This window comes from Caretta caretta, chromosome 9 (assembly GCF_965140235.1).
Source record: "Caretta caretta isolate rCarCar2 chromosome 9, rCarCar1.hap1, whole genome shotgun sequence".
Lineage (NCBI taxonomy): Eukaryota > Metazoa > Chordata > Testudines > Cheloniidae > Caretta > Caretta caretta.
This window is the reverse complement of record NC_134214.1, coordinates 92019201-92035049: the sequence shown is the minus strand read 5'-3', so window position 1 is coordinate 92035049 and position 15849 is coordinate 92019201. Positions and strand designations below refer to the sequence as shown.

General features: G+C 44.1%; 1 protein-coding gene across 4 annotated transcripts in view; it reads right to left on the bottom strand.

The window, feature by feature from the left end:
- Nucleotides 1-12475, bottom strand: part of CD99L2 (CD99 molecule like 2) — an 83656-nt gene extending 71181 nt beyond the window's left edge. For 3 of the 4 annotated variants that reach the window (XM_048862874.2, XM_048862877.2, XM_048862879.2), the window contains exon 1: nucleotides 12344-12475. In XM_048862874.2, coding sequence (XP_048718831.1) covers nucleotides 12344-12401 — 58 coding nt within the window. In that variant the 5' untranslated portion in view covers nucleotides 12402-12475. The remainder of the gene's footprint in view (nucleotides 1-12343) is intronic. The other variant, XM_048862876.2, reaches the window with a different exon arrangement.
- Nucleotides 12476-15849: the final 3374 nt, after the last annotated feature.

Sequence of the window (15849 nt, the reverse complement as noted above, 5' to 3'; positions counted from 1 at the left end):
CTCCCACGAAATCATAAAGTCCAGCCCCCTTGGTGTGGCAGGACCAAGTAAACCTAGACCATCCCTGACAGGCATTTGTCCAACCTGTTTTTAAAAACCTCCAATGATGGACACTGCACAATGTGGTGTTTTAACCACAATGACTGCACAATGGTGATTTGTTTCTAGTAATGGCTGTTCCAATGAATGATCTACCTGCAGGAAGAGGCATCAGTTTTCATCCTTGAGGTTTGTTTTTTTTTTTCCCTCCTCCCCCACACCCTTTTGGGAGAATACCTGTAAATGTCTCCAATTAGCCAGATGAAACCTTTTGGTCCATTTGTCACCTGCCTTGCATAATGCACGTTTCACACAAGGCTGCCAGGCCTCCAAGATGCACAGCATTTTGTGAACGACCAAGTGCCATTTTCACATGAACTGCCCAACAGCTGTGCAATGCGTCTCAGCAATGTAAATTATACAAACCTCTGTGATAAACACTGTGTGTAACTGATGGAAGAATGGAACCCTAAAAGGGTTTTTTATTCCAAATGGGATAGACTGGGTCAGACATAGCTTCCCTCACAACATCTTGCATTGTCTGAACAGGAGATGTAAATTCAGAGTTAACTGGGATGCCTAAACACAGAAAGAAGGTGGCTGGTCATTCAGGAAATCAACACTTAACCAAAGCACTCAGAAGCAGCTTGAGTTGAGATTTCTACTGGCAATGACTTCCTTGCAAACATGCAGGACTAAGGAGGTGTGAAAGCCCTGCTCCTGCAAGAGAGTTGGACCTGCTTTACTTGGGAGTTGCTTCTGACCGGGGCAAAGATCTGATCATATCTCATGACAGGTAGAACCCATGTCTAATCTGGTCTTCAGCAGCTGGCATAACATAGGAAACTGATAAATCCAATCTCAGAGCAACCCAAGCACTTCAAGGAAGGGGCTACTCTTCCAAGAAATCAGTTAGTACAGTAAGAACCAATAGCTTCTTTGAGGAATGCTTCTTAGAAGCTCTATGGTATTGATTATGATTTCTATCCCAGTAGCCCCATTCTGCTAGACGGTGTACTATGTACCAAGGCAGTCCCTGCCCCCAAAGAGTCAACTGTTAAGACAAGATACAACTGATGGGGTTGAGGAATAGAAGGAAGTACAGGGAGGGGGATAGAGGCCAGGGTATGGTTGCAATAGTAATAGGAGCATGTTTTGCACATGTTATCAACCCTAACCTGCAGTCTAGACACATCCACAATTCCCCCTCTTGCTCCTGGTCCTGAGAGCTTTGGAATCTGCAAGTTCTCCAGGTCCTCAGCTTTGTCCAGCCTACATTCCCCTATCAGAGCAATAACTAGGCTTGGAAGGATTAGAATTTTATCAGTAAATGTCAAGTCAACATCTATTTCACTGTACACACAGACGCTGCCAAAAAAATTCAATTGATGATCATCAAATTGACAGACAAATTAAGAACATTGCTGCTTGAGAACTGAATTGATTTAAGGATATTTACTTTATATTTTGATGTGTGATGTTGACAATTTGTGTAATGGTTATAAAGCTTTAATTTTTGAATCTTAATGTCCGTTATAAAATAATAATCTGACCCCCCATCCCTAATTATGAGCAACTGTGAACCTTTAAATCAACAACAAAAAGGCTACATTGATACTATCCAATATTACTCTTAAAAAAATCCAATTCTGCCAAGCCTAATACTAAGGCTTCTGGTATCACTTTGTAAGTGTGCTCTTACTCGGCCATAGCTTAGCTTGATCATCTTTTTTGGCTTTTGTTCTCTCATTTTCCCAGAGCTCCCAGAGAGCTGCAATTAGCACTGAAGGGTTTATCACTGGGCGTGCATCCTCTTTGAAGCAGTTTTCCAATAAGATCTCCCAACTCGGACACTTTCATCCAGATTTCTTTGAGCATAAGCAGAAAAGCATTTCAAAGAGCTTGAAAAATGCTGAGCAGTACTTTTTTTTTTTTTTTAAAACCAGCACTTCATTCTCTAGGCCTGTTCTCAGTTCTAGCTGCATACTCCATCTTGTGCTGAGGTTTGAGAACAGTGCACTCACTCTTCTCCCCTTGTGTGGATCCTCTGAGGTTTCTTTCAAAAATCTTGCAGAGTCCTCTAGTTCCCTGTCATCTAAACCTGAGACTCCATGCCATGATCTGGAGACCAAGGACTCCATTCAGAGAAGGGTGGAGAGGCAGCTGTTGAGTGGTGCAACCCCCTGTCTCCCAAAAGAAGAAAACACTGCACTTACTGAACTACAGTACGTGATCTTGCATCTCCGGAAGTAAAGATGTGGGATGAGACTCAATGCCTTGCATAGCAGCATTCAACACTGCCACTAGGTCGGGCAGAGCCTGTCCATTTGCTTCCAAGAATTTCCTTTGCACATCCTGAAGTCTCCTGAGGAAGTGACCATATTGTAAGAATGCACTACCACAAGGTTTATCTAATAGGCAGCTACAGCCTGCGCAGTGACAGGGGGGCTGGATCAAATCTGACCCTGGTGTAACGCCTGTGAATTCAATGCAGATACATCAAAGATTAATTTGGCTACCTTTTGGTCAACAGACCATTTGCTTCAAAGAGTGGAGCAGAGAGGCACCCAGTATACACACGTTCTTGCACCCACAACCTAAGGCACTGCTAGTAGATCAAATGTCTGGCTCACCAACTTCAAAATTCTCTTTTGGAGAGAAGTTTTGTCATGTTTGCTTTTTGATATGGAACATTCATCTTCTCTAATTTTGTTCTACTCAAGTTCTTTCACTGGCTTGTGAATTACACCAGTTGACAAAATAGATGACAAAAGAAAACCTACAAAGTTATTAGCTAGTTTATCAAACATATAGTTTGTTATTGAAGTGGCTTCAGAAGCAGTATATAGTCAAACCAATTTTTTTCTGTTAAATCATACCTTCAGGATATATTTTCTGAGGAGAAACACATTTCTATTTCAAACCTAGCAATGCTAAAACTTTATTCTAGGCAGCGTTGGAGATCAGTGGCTTGTTGTTGAACATGCTTTAGGGGCAAAATCTGTTGCAACAGATGTAGAATAACTACTCTTAGTACCATTTCTGCCACAAAATCCGTTTCAATGCCATTTCCAAGTGTCAATATTATTAGCTAGAGGAGCAAAAAGAAATGACTGTTCAAAATTGTCAGTTTCAGTCCTTCCACTTCTATTTCCACCATTTTGATTATTTTGCTGCAGTGCACTGACTAGTGTGCATTTGGCTACAGATGAGACAGCTGAAAGAGAGAATTTGCTTTTGTTTCTCTCACTCTATCATATAAATTAGACACTGACAAGGTAAAAAAAATCTAAAAGCAAGATCTCTAATCACTAATGATACTAACCAATTACATGGTTAATTTAATGTTAACATTTATTAAAACTGAAAGACGTTAATGAAATGTTAATTAAACTGCATTGTGAAAATTAATTTACTTGTTGCACTTCACTCAGCTTTGACAATGAAACCAGAATGGATAGTTTTGCTTTCCAATTCTAGTCTATTTCACTTTCTGGTTCTGATTTCTGTAGTACAGTGGGTATCAGACTGCAGTGAGTACCTAATTGAACAATTTATCAAGGGTTGTGGTGGATTCTCCCTCGCTGACCATTCTGAAAGCAAGACTCTGTTCGAAAAGATCTGCTCTAGGAATTATTTTAGGAAAGTTCTATGCCCTGCGTCATACAGGAGGATCAGACTAGGTGATCAATGGTCCCTTCTGGTCTTGGAATCTCTGAAGCTTGAAGGTAATCTGTGCAGCTCTGGCAGGTCATGTGGTGCTGGCTCCACCCTTGCTTGCAGCTACTTCCACTTCTGTCCATGGCAAAGAAGAGCCTGGACACCTGTAAAAGCATCTGAAAACAGGCTAGCTCCTCTCTTCATCTGCCTTCCTAAAAAGCCAATGCTGGATAAGAGAGCATAAAGAGTTGCTGCCTGGGGTGATGGGAGCCATCTGTGCAACAGTTATAACTAGCTAATTACTTCCCTAATATTACTTTCCTATAGTAGTAATTATAATAATTGTTACTAGGATATTATGTTCACATTTGAGAAGAGAGGTGGTCCAGGAGACATCACCCAGTAAGGCATAGGCAGCTATCACAGGGTGACTGGCCCCTTTAAGGGGAAATGGGACCAGCCTCACTGTGTCATAATTAATTAGCTGCTTCCCAGACGGTAGGGATACAGTGTCATGCACACTTGGGCCTTATAAAAGTGCTGAGTAGGCTCCGTCTGTCAGTACAATCACAGGGTAGGAGAAGGCACCCAGCCTCCTGGCTTAGGATTCCAGATGAAGCAGCCCAGGAGAAGCAAAGAGCTCTAAACTGGAGCAGGGAAGGATGTGAGGAAGATAGCCCAGCATGGGCTGAGACTGATACTCCAGGGAAATATTTTGCTACAAAAGCCGAAGCATAGGCCTGACCTGCTTAACAGGGTTCCTTTAAAAACAAACTTGCAGTTCATTAAGACAAACTCATGATTCAGAATTGCTGGGTGTCCACATACCCCCTGATTAACACACATCAGCCTGTTTATATCCATCTATACTGTTGCGGTCAGAGCAGGGAGAGAGTCAGGGGTGAGGAATGCCTCACTCTACCTATGTGAATGTCGAGAATTCCTTATTATCTAGCAACCCAGGACAATCTTGGTGCTTAGGCTAGGTGAATGAAATATAATTTGCTGCTTTTCAGACACTTGAAAATCATGGGTGTGCTGACTGGCCAATGCAGTCTGACCTGACCTGAGACTGAAAATTATATAATGTATAACCAAGGCTGCAGTTAAAGACAGCCGATGTGTGGGAGTGGTATTAAAATGTAAAAAGAAAAGGAGTACTTGTGGAACCTTAGAGACTAACCAATTTATTTGAGCATCCGATGAAGTGAGCTGTAGCTCACGAAAGCTTATGCTCAAATAAATTGGTTAGTCTCTAAGGTGCCACAAGTACTCCTTTTCTTTTTGCAAATACAAACTAACATAGCTACTACTCTGAAACCTGTATTTAAAATGTGGCTGCCTTGGGATGGAAACTATGGCATGCTGCTTCATTTGTAATCCTGTGGTTTGGCGTTTGTATTTTTACAATGTGAGGCAGCAGAACCCACTGAGCTGATTTTTACACTGCCTGCAGCTTCCTTAAACAAGCTACTGAGGGGTATAAGAAATGTATCATTTCCCTGCCTGGCACTTTTCTGGCTTGATACTCTGCCAGTTGTGCCCCATACTGCACTTTGGTAATACTTTGTATTTACATGGCACTCTCAACTTAAAAAAAGAGATCTCCTGGCACTCTGTAAACAATTCATTAAGCCTTTTAACAAACCAGTAGAGAAATATTAGCCCAACATTATAGAAGAGGAATCTGAGATGCAGTGAGTTTAAAGGCCACAATTTTGAAAGCATGCATACATGCTGAGCTCTGCATGCTTACAGATCTCCATGCACAAGCATCCTCAACTTGGGCATGCCCAAAAGACCTATGCAGTTTTACATGACTGGGCACAGGGAAAGGCCATGGCAAAATCAGGAACAGAACCCTGAACTCCCAGATCCCAGTCCCTGCTGCCTCATCCCAAGAGTATCCCGCCCTGTTGAGTACTGCTCAGCCTTCTCCCATGGCAGTATCATGTGTTTTACCAAGAAACTGGAGAGGAAAGTCTGTCTTTGATTTTCAGCCTCATGCTTATGACATTTTGGTGAGTCCGCTTACCCAGCACTTTGGAGTGCAGAGCAAGTAAGATTCTTCTTGCGTGAAGAGACTTAAAGCACATTTTGATCTAAAACAAACTAAACTTCATTTTTTAGCTTCTATATATTGATACATTATGGCAGGGGTGGCCAACCTGTGGCTCCGGAGCCACATGCAGCTCTTCAGAAGGTAATACGCGGCTCCTTGTATAGGCACCGACTCCAGGGCTGGAGCTACAGGCGCCAACTTGCCAATGTGCCGGGGGATGCTCACTACTCAACCCCTGGCTCTGCCACAGGCCCTGCCCCCACTCCACCCCCTCCCCACACCCTCCCCTGAGCCTGCATGCCCTCCCTCCTCTCCCCCCCTCCCCCAGAGCCTCCTGCACGCCACGAAACAGCTGATCAGGAAGTCCGGAGGGTGAGGCGCTGATCAGCAGAGCTGCCGGTAGATGGGAGGCACTGGGAGCGGGGCAGTGGGAGGGAGCTGCTGATGTATTACTGTGGCTCTTTGGCAATGTACATTGGTAAATTCTGGCTCCTTCTCAGGCTCAGGTTGGCCACCCCTGCATTACGGGCTGTCCGCGTCTGAGATCCAGGTTGACCTTGAACAAGTCACCTTAAATAACTTTTGTAGCCTGGGTTGTTCTCTTTTTAGCTTCTGAAAAACGGTGGTCGACTCCCTGGATTGTAAGAGGCTGGCAAGGCCTGGTGTGCACCCAGCTTCAGCAGGTGTTAGATGACTGTGTAAAGCTGTTGCTATTCTGATGAGTCACTAAGGCAGGTGCAGGAGATAGGATGGAGGAGCTCTAGTGGAGCTCTAGTGAGAGGGGCCTGAGCAGGATGAGGTGCTGGAGAGAGATCCTAGGGACAACTAAACCTCATTCTAAGCTGCCTCCCTGAATTGGTGGTGGTGATCCAAGTTACCAAAAGGCCAAACCTCAGGAATGGAGTTAGTTTGGACACTAGCTCAGGGTCTGTGTGGCCTGATGAGGACAAGCTGGAACTCAGCTCACTTGTAGGGATGGAGTTTTTCACCTCCAGGTGACCTGTTCAAATCCAGCAGGTGAGTAGTGACAGAATTAGCCTCTGACAGCTTTGAAGTGGCCTATGTAAAATAACTTTCTTCAGTTCCCAGTAACACGTCTGTGTCACATAAGCCATCATCATCATGTGATGCCCCTCAAATAAACATATTAATAATGTTTCCCATACAGACTTAAAATTTCTGGAAAATCAAAACAAAATGAAAAAGCCACAAGTCTCACTCTGCAGCTGCTGTACATGCAAGTAGCCCTGCTGGGACTAAGAGCCTAGTAAGGTTTGCAGGACTGTGTCCTTTGAGTAATGCACAGCCAAGGGTGCAATTACAAACTGCAGACGTGTAGGAAAGGCACCCAAATCTGGCTTTCTCTGGGCAGAAACTATGGATACTGCTTAATTTGTAATCCTGTAGTTAAGATTTGTATATACTCTTGAGCTGAGTTTATTTTCCTTTTGTTAATTGCAATACACATTACAGATAATTGTAGACGGTGTTGCTACTTTAGCTAAAATCACATGATATTTAGGGTCTTTTCTTAAAGCCCCAGCTCCTCGAGTCATGTTAGTGTGAGAATCTCCGCTTTAATTTTTTAAGGGGAAAAAGTGTCTCATTTTCATGGTTGCAGAGAGAAGCTTGAAAATGTGACTTCACAAGGGAAACTTAAAAAAAATTTTTTTTTTTAAATCATAATTGTCAGTCATGACTCGGGGGAGGGCGGCAGCACAGTCATGATTTTTGAATACTTGGGGTTGCCAATACTGAGATCACTGAGCTACAACAAACGACTGCGAACCCAATCCTAAAGTGCTTAGTGCCATCAGTTGTTATCATCTATGGCAGCTGCAGCTGCCATGGAACTTCCGAGCACAGACCCTGTATGATAAAGCTACATATTTTTGTCATTATTCATCTATTCTGTGTTCAATAGGATGAAATTTCCTATGACAAGGAGGAGGCTCCGACCTCATCCTCCCAAAAACTGCTACCTTTTTTAACAAAACTTGGTCAATGATTTTTTGAGTGCCCAACTTGAGACTCGTGGACCTGATTTTTTTCCATAATGCTGCAGACCCAGGGGAAGCTGAGGTGTTGACTTTATAGAGTGTTTATTGTTGTAGTATCCTAGGAGATGGGCCAAAATGTTCAATGTGCTAGGATACTACAATAAGTGCCCTATTAACACAACAGACAAACATCCCAATAGCAAGCGAGTATCAGACCTAAGTGAACTACAGCTTTTCTCCATGAAGTGCCTACTCTCACTGTTGTGAATTGTGGCTTTAGTTTTATTCTCTTCATTTAGTACATTAATTTGTGTTTGTGCCCCCACACAAACTTGAACTGTGTACATGGCCAAGGAGCAGTGGAACAGTTTCTCTTGCTGTTAATTTTAAGAATGGATTCTAATGCTGGATTTAGAAGTTTTATAAGGACACTGTCAAAGCAAGATCTAGCAGCACTAGTGGGGCAGATGCTGCAGAAGCCTGGAAGAGAGACCAGGGAGGACAAACCAAGGGAAAGTGAGAAGGTGTGGGAAGGAAAAAAGAAAAATATGTGGGAAGAAGGGAAAGTGATAGAGATACATGAGTGAGTGGATGGAGAGAGAGATCTATCAGGAAAGACTAGCATTTGTTTTAAAAAATGCTCCACAGATTCCAATACCAGAAGGGACTATGGTGATCACCTAATCTGACCACCTGTACAATACCTGATTTTTTTTCCCCCAAAACATTTTTCCCCTCAAACATTCTAGTATTTATTAAATGCAAGTAATATAAGCATGAATGGAAGAGAAGGGGGTCTCATCCTGAGTCTGTTCGTGGCTTTGGCTGGGGAAGATATTCTCAGTAACTTATCCCACAAAGCCTTTCTCAATGCTTGCAAGGTATAGATCAGGATGACATGCATCTCCTATACAGTAGAACATCTACCCTCCTTTCTCAAGTCTTAGGAAAGAGACCTAATCTCTAAAAAGACTGTGCTGCACAAGGACTCTCTCTATGGATGTCAAAAGGTCTTGCCTTTTAAGTAACACATCAGAAGGAATGAGACTATATGGGAAAAAACTCTGACCATGACCCTGCAACTAACTCTGTATGGGGTTTGAAGTCAGTGGGGCTTTGTGTGGAGGAATTTGCAAGATCAGGGCTTATAATTAAGTTTGGAAAGATCAGATTTGTATTGGTAAATGTTGCTTTCACCACACACACACAAATCAATCAAATATTTCCACTGATGATAGAAATTTACAGATAAGCAAAGTAAGAAATGCTGTCTGAGAACTTAGTTTGATCTAAGAATATTTACTTTATAGATTTTTGACATGGGAGGTTGACAATTTGTGTTAAATTGTAGAGCTGTAATTGAGTCAACATCTGCCATTAAATAATTGCTGACCCCTTTCTTGTTTTCCCACCCCATAATTTCCTACAACTATGAAAATATAAATAAAGCTTAACTAATCAATATCATATGCTTAATTGAAGAAAAAATCTGGCAAGCCTACTTATAACTCCACGTACTTTTATATGTTTACTTCTGAAAGACAAGACATTATTAGGTGAATTAGAACTCAAGTTAAAGATTAAAACCGCTGTTCCAGCACCATTGTTTATGAAAATTTCAGTGACAGGTGTTTTGATATAAATATTCTCCTGCCACACTTGTAATCCAACTACTGCAGCACTGTGCTAGGGCACAAGAGCCAAGAAATGAAACAGGCTGGTCTAATTTCTCTGTCCATACAGGAAAAAAAGCTCAGAGTGTGTAAACAAACTACATAAGTATGGTAAAATAAGTCAAGTAAATCATTAGAGTTCTTCCCATTTGAATAGTAAGATGTTTAATAGCACAGGTAAAGATATGTTGTTTTTAAAAACTGTTAACCTGACAGCATCTCTTTAAGAGGGACATCTTGCTTGTATCATTTAGGTGGCTAAAAAGGATTGTGAGAGTAAGGTTAGATATTTGAATTATCCATACACTCAGAGTAAATAAACAAATGCATCACCTTATTCACAGAAAGCTATAAGCCTGTGGCATTATTTGCAGGACAAATACCTAATAATGCTGAAAACAGAACTACAAAAGACATACTGAGCAGAAAAGACTACTGTAGATCTAGGTAAATAGCTGAAGTGAAGTCACTTGGTTTTCAAGCCTGATTTAATTTTGAGTTTTCCTATACTCTTGTTCTCCTCAACGACCTTCTGTTGGGTGTGATGTTGGAAAGTGGCTGGGTTACTGAACTGTGTGATGGACCCAGGAGGAAGGCGCAAAACCAAAATGGTGCGAGACAACCCCAGAAGAAAGGTAAACAGAACACTGACTAGAGCTCCTAGGCGCTACAGTAATACAAAACATTTGTAATGTATATAGTGTCCCTGCATCACATCCTTGAGGATGCCAAAACACTCTGACATACTATCAGAAAATTCTCAAAAGTATGTAAGGTAATTTAATTTCTATGAGTCTTAGGCTCCTAAGTCACTGAGCACTTTTGGAAAAACATTATACTTTATGTACAGAGCATCACTGAAAAGCAACTGTCTCTGTAGCAGAAGGCTGCAGCCAGACACCTGGAAAACTGCACAGCTGTGGAATGAGAGGGAAATTTTGCCCGATGACACTGGCCCAACAGGGGAAACCTATTCAATGTAGAGCAGAAAGCAGCTCAGGTTTTAATCTCCGCTCTCCTCGGAAAATAATTGGATGTTGTACAATTTATCTACCTTAGAAGAATCAAGAACCAAATCAGTTATACAGGGTTTTGAACCTAAAGTTCCAAGGAAATGAGACCCTTTTAAAGTGGTGCTTACATCACTACTAATTTTTCTCTATGTTTGCCCTACAGCCTTGATTTAACATATAGTATGTTAGCTGTCTGCCAAATTAAATTAATATTGTCCAGTTTAAAAGGTAGAGATGGGAGGGAAGTGAAGTAGCAGTAACTTCATACAACATTCCACTTTTTAAATGATTTGAAGCCAGCTATAGCAGGCAGCTGGGTACCTAAGGCAAATGGAGATTAAACCCCAGACTGATGCATGGTAATATTGTGCGCTATTAAAAGAAAGGCTTTTTAGCTTGGTTTACTGAGTTGTGGTATCACTGATATCCTATCAGTCCTGTCTGTGTTTGGCAGGTGCATACTATACAATAACAATGGTGGTTTTAACAGATTTTTCCCATGTTCATTTACATGTTGTCCTATTTCGATTTGACAACAGAAGTTGCAAACTGTTTATAAATTACACTATGACTTCTGATTCCTCTTAAAGAGAAGCTTTTTTTCCCCCAGTCCCCATCCACCTCTGCCATTATTCACTGGCGCAGACTCTGAGGTCAGGCAGTTGTCATGCAGAAACAGCAGAGAATGAAAAAGCTATTTTATTCATTTGTCTCAAGAAATTTGGGTCATGTTTGTAGACATTCTGAAATCCTCAAGAACGCAGTAAGCTAGACTCTGGACAAAAGTTTGAGGTCATTTTCTTACTGTCCAGATCCTTTGTTCTGGTATATATTTAGGCATTGGCTCCTATGAAGTTTAATACATTTAGCATTACATTTCTGTTGACAACCCCTCACTGAGAACATTTTTGTTTAAATTTAAACAATGGACTTGTTTTTTATAATCCTACTTTTCAACTATGAATACGAATACCTCTACAGTCTGTAAAGCCCTGTCGGTTACTGTATAGTTGCATTAAGCTGATACTTCAGTACCTGCCCAGAAGCTGTTCAATCCAATTTTCATCTCTAGCTGTTGAATAAAACTATCTGTTAAAAGGCTGTAAAGCAAATACCCCAGGAGTTTTTAACGGAAGGTAAAAAATATTAAATGCATGGCTCCTTGCCTCTGAACTTTTTGGTTTAGAACAGAGATTTCTAAACAAAAGAAGGGGAGCTGGGGGAAGGTATAATAAGCTAGTGGTGGTTTTGTTGGTAGGGCTTATTACATTTGTTACCTCTGCGTAACTGCTGGACTGGTACGCTGATATTTTGGAGTTTGGCTATGGTGGCCACAGCTTTGACAATTCAAAGGAGAGAATCGCCTTGAGATCTCTCTCAAGGGAGACACGGTGGAGATGCAGCCTGTATCGGCTACACCCAGCTGTAGGGTCGCAGTAGGACAGCGGGGTATCTGTCTCATTCCACCCCAGGCCCCCCTCCAGCCGGCGCAGCGCGGCCCGGGGCAGAAGGGACGTGCCCCACACCCAGCGGGCGAGCGGCCGCCGGCACGGGACGCTGCAGCAGAGGAGAAGGGCCGGCTCCGGGCAGCGCCGTGGGCTGACGGGGCTGGGGGATGCGGCCCGGCCCGGGGGGGGTCCATTGTGCGATCCGTCGCCAACGCCGCTGGCCCGCCCCGGAGCCGGGACCCGCATTGTTCTCGCGGGGCGGCGGAAGTGGGTGGGGGGGGAGCGGTTTGGTCCCCTTTTAATCCTGTCACGAGCCGGGCCCGGCCGGCTTTAGCGGCCCCTGTTGTGCGGGGGCGAGGGGAGCTGGTGCGGCCGGCCCCGAGCCCTGCGCGGCCCCAGGGCGGGAGCGGGCTGGGCCGGCACAAAGGCGGCGGCGCCTGGCGCTTACCTCTCCCGAGCAGGGCGGCGAGGGCGGCGGCCAGCAGCAGGAGCGAGCGGCCGGCCATGGCCAGGCCGGGGCGGGCGGCGGCGGCGGCGGCGGGACCTCGGCGCGAGAGCTCCTCTCAGCCACCCGGCCAGGCGGCTGCCGTCAAGGCGAGGGGCGGGGGCGCGAGCGGCCGGGGCGGCGCCGCCTCCGCCGGGGAGGGCGGGAAGGGAGGCGGCGCGCGAGGAGCGGGGCCGACCCCGAGGGGAGGGGCTGGGTGGATAAGGGGGAAGCCAGGAGGGGCGGGGTGCCGCAGCTGAGGGGCTTCCGCGCAGGGGGGTCCCCAAGGGGGCCGGATCCGGCTGGGGAGGCCAGGAGAAGCGGCCCCGTGCAAGGCGCCCGGAGCCGAGGCGGATCGGTGGGGCGGGGATGCGTGAGGAGGAGGGCGGCGGGGGGGTCCCCGGGGGTGGGCAGCGCTCAGCCCGCTGCGAGGGCTGTGTGCCTGGAGCACGCACAGGCGGGGACCCCAGAGCAAGGGGGCTCTGGGCCGGCCCGAAAGATCCGCCCCGCCTCCCCCACACACTTTCTCCTGGTGCAGTCCCAGATTTGGTTTTTGAATCCAAACACAAATAGGACCCAGCTTTGTTTTGTTTCACTGTGTGCGGGGAGGGGGAGGGGGATGCAGAACATACTGGTCATCAGTCCCCAAATATGAACCTACGGGATGAGGCCCGGGATTTTCAAGGGGTCTAAAAGTCACCACTGTCCACAAATGAAACTTGTTACTGAAAGCTGCTGACCTCATCAAAGCAGATCCATACCATAACCAGGCCAAAGAAAATAAAGAGCCCACTCTCCCTTCGCTATTCAGAATAAGAATAATGGTAGAATGGGCTGCTGTACTTATATCAGTAGCAATGGATGAGCAGGAAGTATGGTCTCATTCTAATTTTAAAACAAAACAAAATCCAGCAGTAGGAGTGCAATGCAAAAATCAGCATCTGAAATCTTGTCCCTTTGCAACCCTCATAAAGAAGCTGAACAGAAGCTATAGAAGGAAGTACAAGGAGTAGCCTAAAAGTTAGCATTCATGGTTTGCATGTTAACACATGTATGCTTTCTGACCCCCTCTGCCTGCTACATGCAGCCCCTCTGCATGACCTATTCCTGGTGCTTATCTGGGGTAGAGGATTGGAATGTGGGTGCATGTCAATACTTCTCTTGCAGGGTGCTGTGACCATTTGCCACTTTCTCCACACTTGCCCTGTGTATTTGATGATAAGGGTAATGAGTTCTAGGTATTGGCACTGTCAAAATAAACACAACATGAAAACTGAAAACAAGAAATGAAAGACTATCATGATTCTGTGCTATTTAGTTGAATTTGTTTAATTATGGTAAAAAGATTAAAAATAACTGTTATGATCCCTCAGTGCAGAGATCAGTTCTTTGGGAAGCCAGAGCTGTCTTGATGGTTTGCTGTTCTTTGCACAGCAGTCAGTGCATTCATACTGTCTGTCAGGGACTCTGTGTTGTGTGTTCTGCAGCTTTTGGGTTTGCTTGTGTGTGCGGCCCAGGAACATATTTAAATAATTGTTCTGGGCACAGAATTTCCCTTTTAGTTAAAAGGCCAGTCACATGGGTGCAGCTGGAATTTGAGTGGGATGTTAATAAAGCAAGTCTGTAAACATAAAAATTCTGACACGCTTTTAATATGTGGCACAGACAGTGCAGCCACAATGGGGCGATTTCAGTTGTGTTGGAACTTTAACCTTTATTCTGAGTTCCTTGGCTTTGGGGTGCATTTGTACTACACGAGCTTTGGGGGAGGCCTAGCCATGGAGCAGAACCCCACTGTGTTAGGAGCTGTTCAAATATAGAACAAAAAAACAGTCCTTTTTCCAAGAAGCTTACACTCTAAATACAATATGAGCCAACAGGAAACGATGAGACAGTACAGGTCTGCATGATAGGCAGTGGAGTCAGCGCACCAACAGCCTAACCATTGTCAAGTTTTTTGTAGGCACCATGGCAAAGGAAAGTTTTGAGGAAGGATTTAAAGCTGGATAATGTTCACAAGCTTTGTTGTAGATTCACTCCTACAATGAGTGTCTTCTTTACTGGTGTTGTAGCATAGCTTGTTTAGAGCTGAATGAATGAAACTGGTATGAATGAAAAGGAGCTCTCCACTCCCCTGTAAAAGTGGGTTGGGAGGTGTTGCTAGGGCAGCATGGGGAATCTTGCTCTACCATTGCCCTTAGTCTAGAGAGGATTGCAGGTTCTGTGGCTGTCAAAGCAGCACCTTTTATGAGTGCTCATTCACACAGGAAAAACGTGATAAAGAAATGCTGCTCAGGCAGCTGTACCCAAGTGTATGTTTCGTTAAGTAAATGCGATGCCGTGAAACGTGTATTCTGACTGTTACCGTTGCAGACTCTTCTCTACTGCTGCTGTAGCAGAGGTGGAAAGAATCACAGTGACGCTAATGTGAGGAGAAAGAAGGAAGCAGGGAGGAAACCACAGAATACAGAGTAGCCACTGTAAAGAAGATACAATTCAGCTGCTGCACAGAGCCTCATATGCCTTGAATCTCTGCCTCGTTTTCTTTCACCTCTCCCCTTTATGGAAAAAAGGAGGAAAAAAATTTTTTTTTCTCAAGAGAACAATCACACCCTAACTAACAGAGCAGCATTTGTATTACCACAGTCTGGTTCCCCAATAATCTCTCCATATACTATTTGCATTTCAATAGACCTTCAAGCTTCCCGTAATTGTTGTGGAGGGTAAAAAGGCTATTATATTAGACTTACATCAGCTTTTGCAAGTCTGAGAAGATAACAGTAACATTGATAGCAGCTGAGCTGAATCATGACAGCATATTGTTTGCAGTTCCGTATGAGTCTGGGGTTTGCACCATTGTTTTGTGATTTGATTCATAATTATGACAAAATAAATGGATTTAACAGTTTAATTGATGGGAAACACAGAAGCAATGCAATGATGCATTGTGGGGCCAGAATGGAACAGAGCAATGCAGTCTAAGACTGCATCAGGTCTACTGAGCTAGCTAAAGAACACTATGAAATCACATGGTGCATTGCTTGAATAACCACTTCAGCAGAGACCCAAAGACTGTCTTTTATGGATCAGAGGGACTCCTTCCATGGGAAATGTCATTACTGTGAACTAAAAGTTACAGAATTGTAAGAGTAGATTTTTCTCTCCTGGTACTGTGTTGTGATGGACACAATTCTAACTCCTGAAGATGGAATGTAAGTGCCCACTCCAAAGCACATCAGAGTCAATTGGAGTCTTCAGTGAGCTTTGGCTCAGGCTCTATGTGACATGAAAAGTAGAGCAGTAACACATAACTTGATCAGCATGAGTACTGGATACTCTCAGGCTGAAACTATCTCAGGATTTGCCCACATCACATTGGATGAATCATGTGTGTAGTGGCTCTGTGCTCATTCAGGTTTTCCACTCTGAGATATTTTTGTTTGCAATTTTCCAAGTACAATCCAGTAACT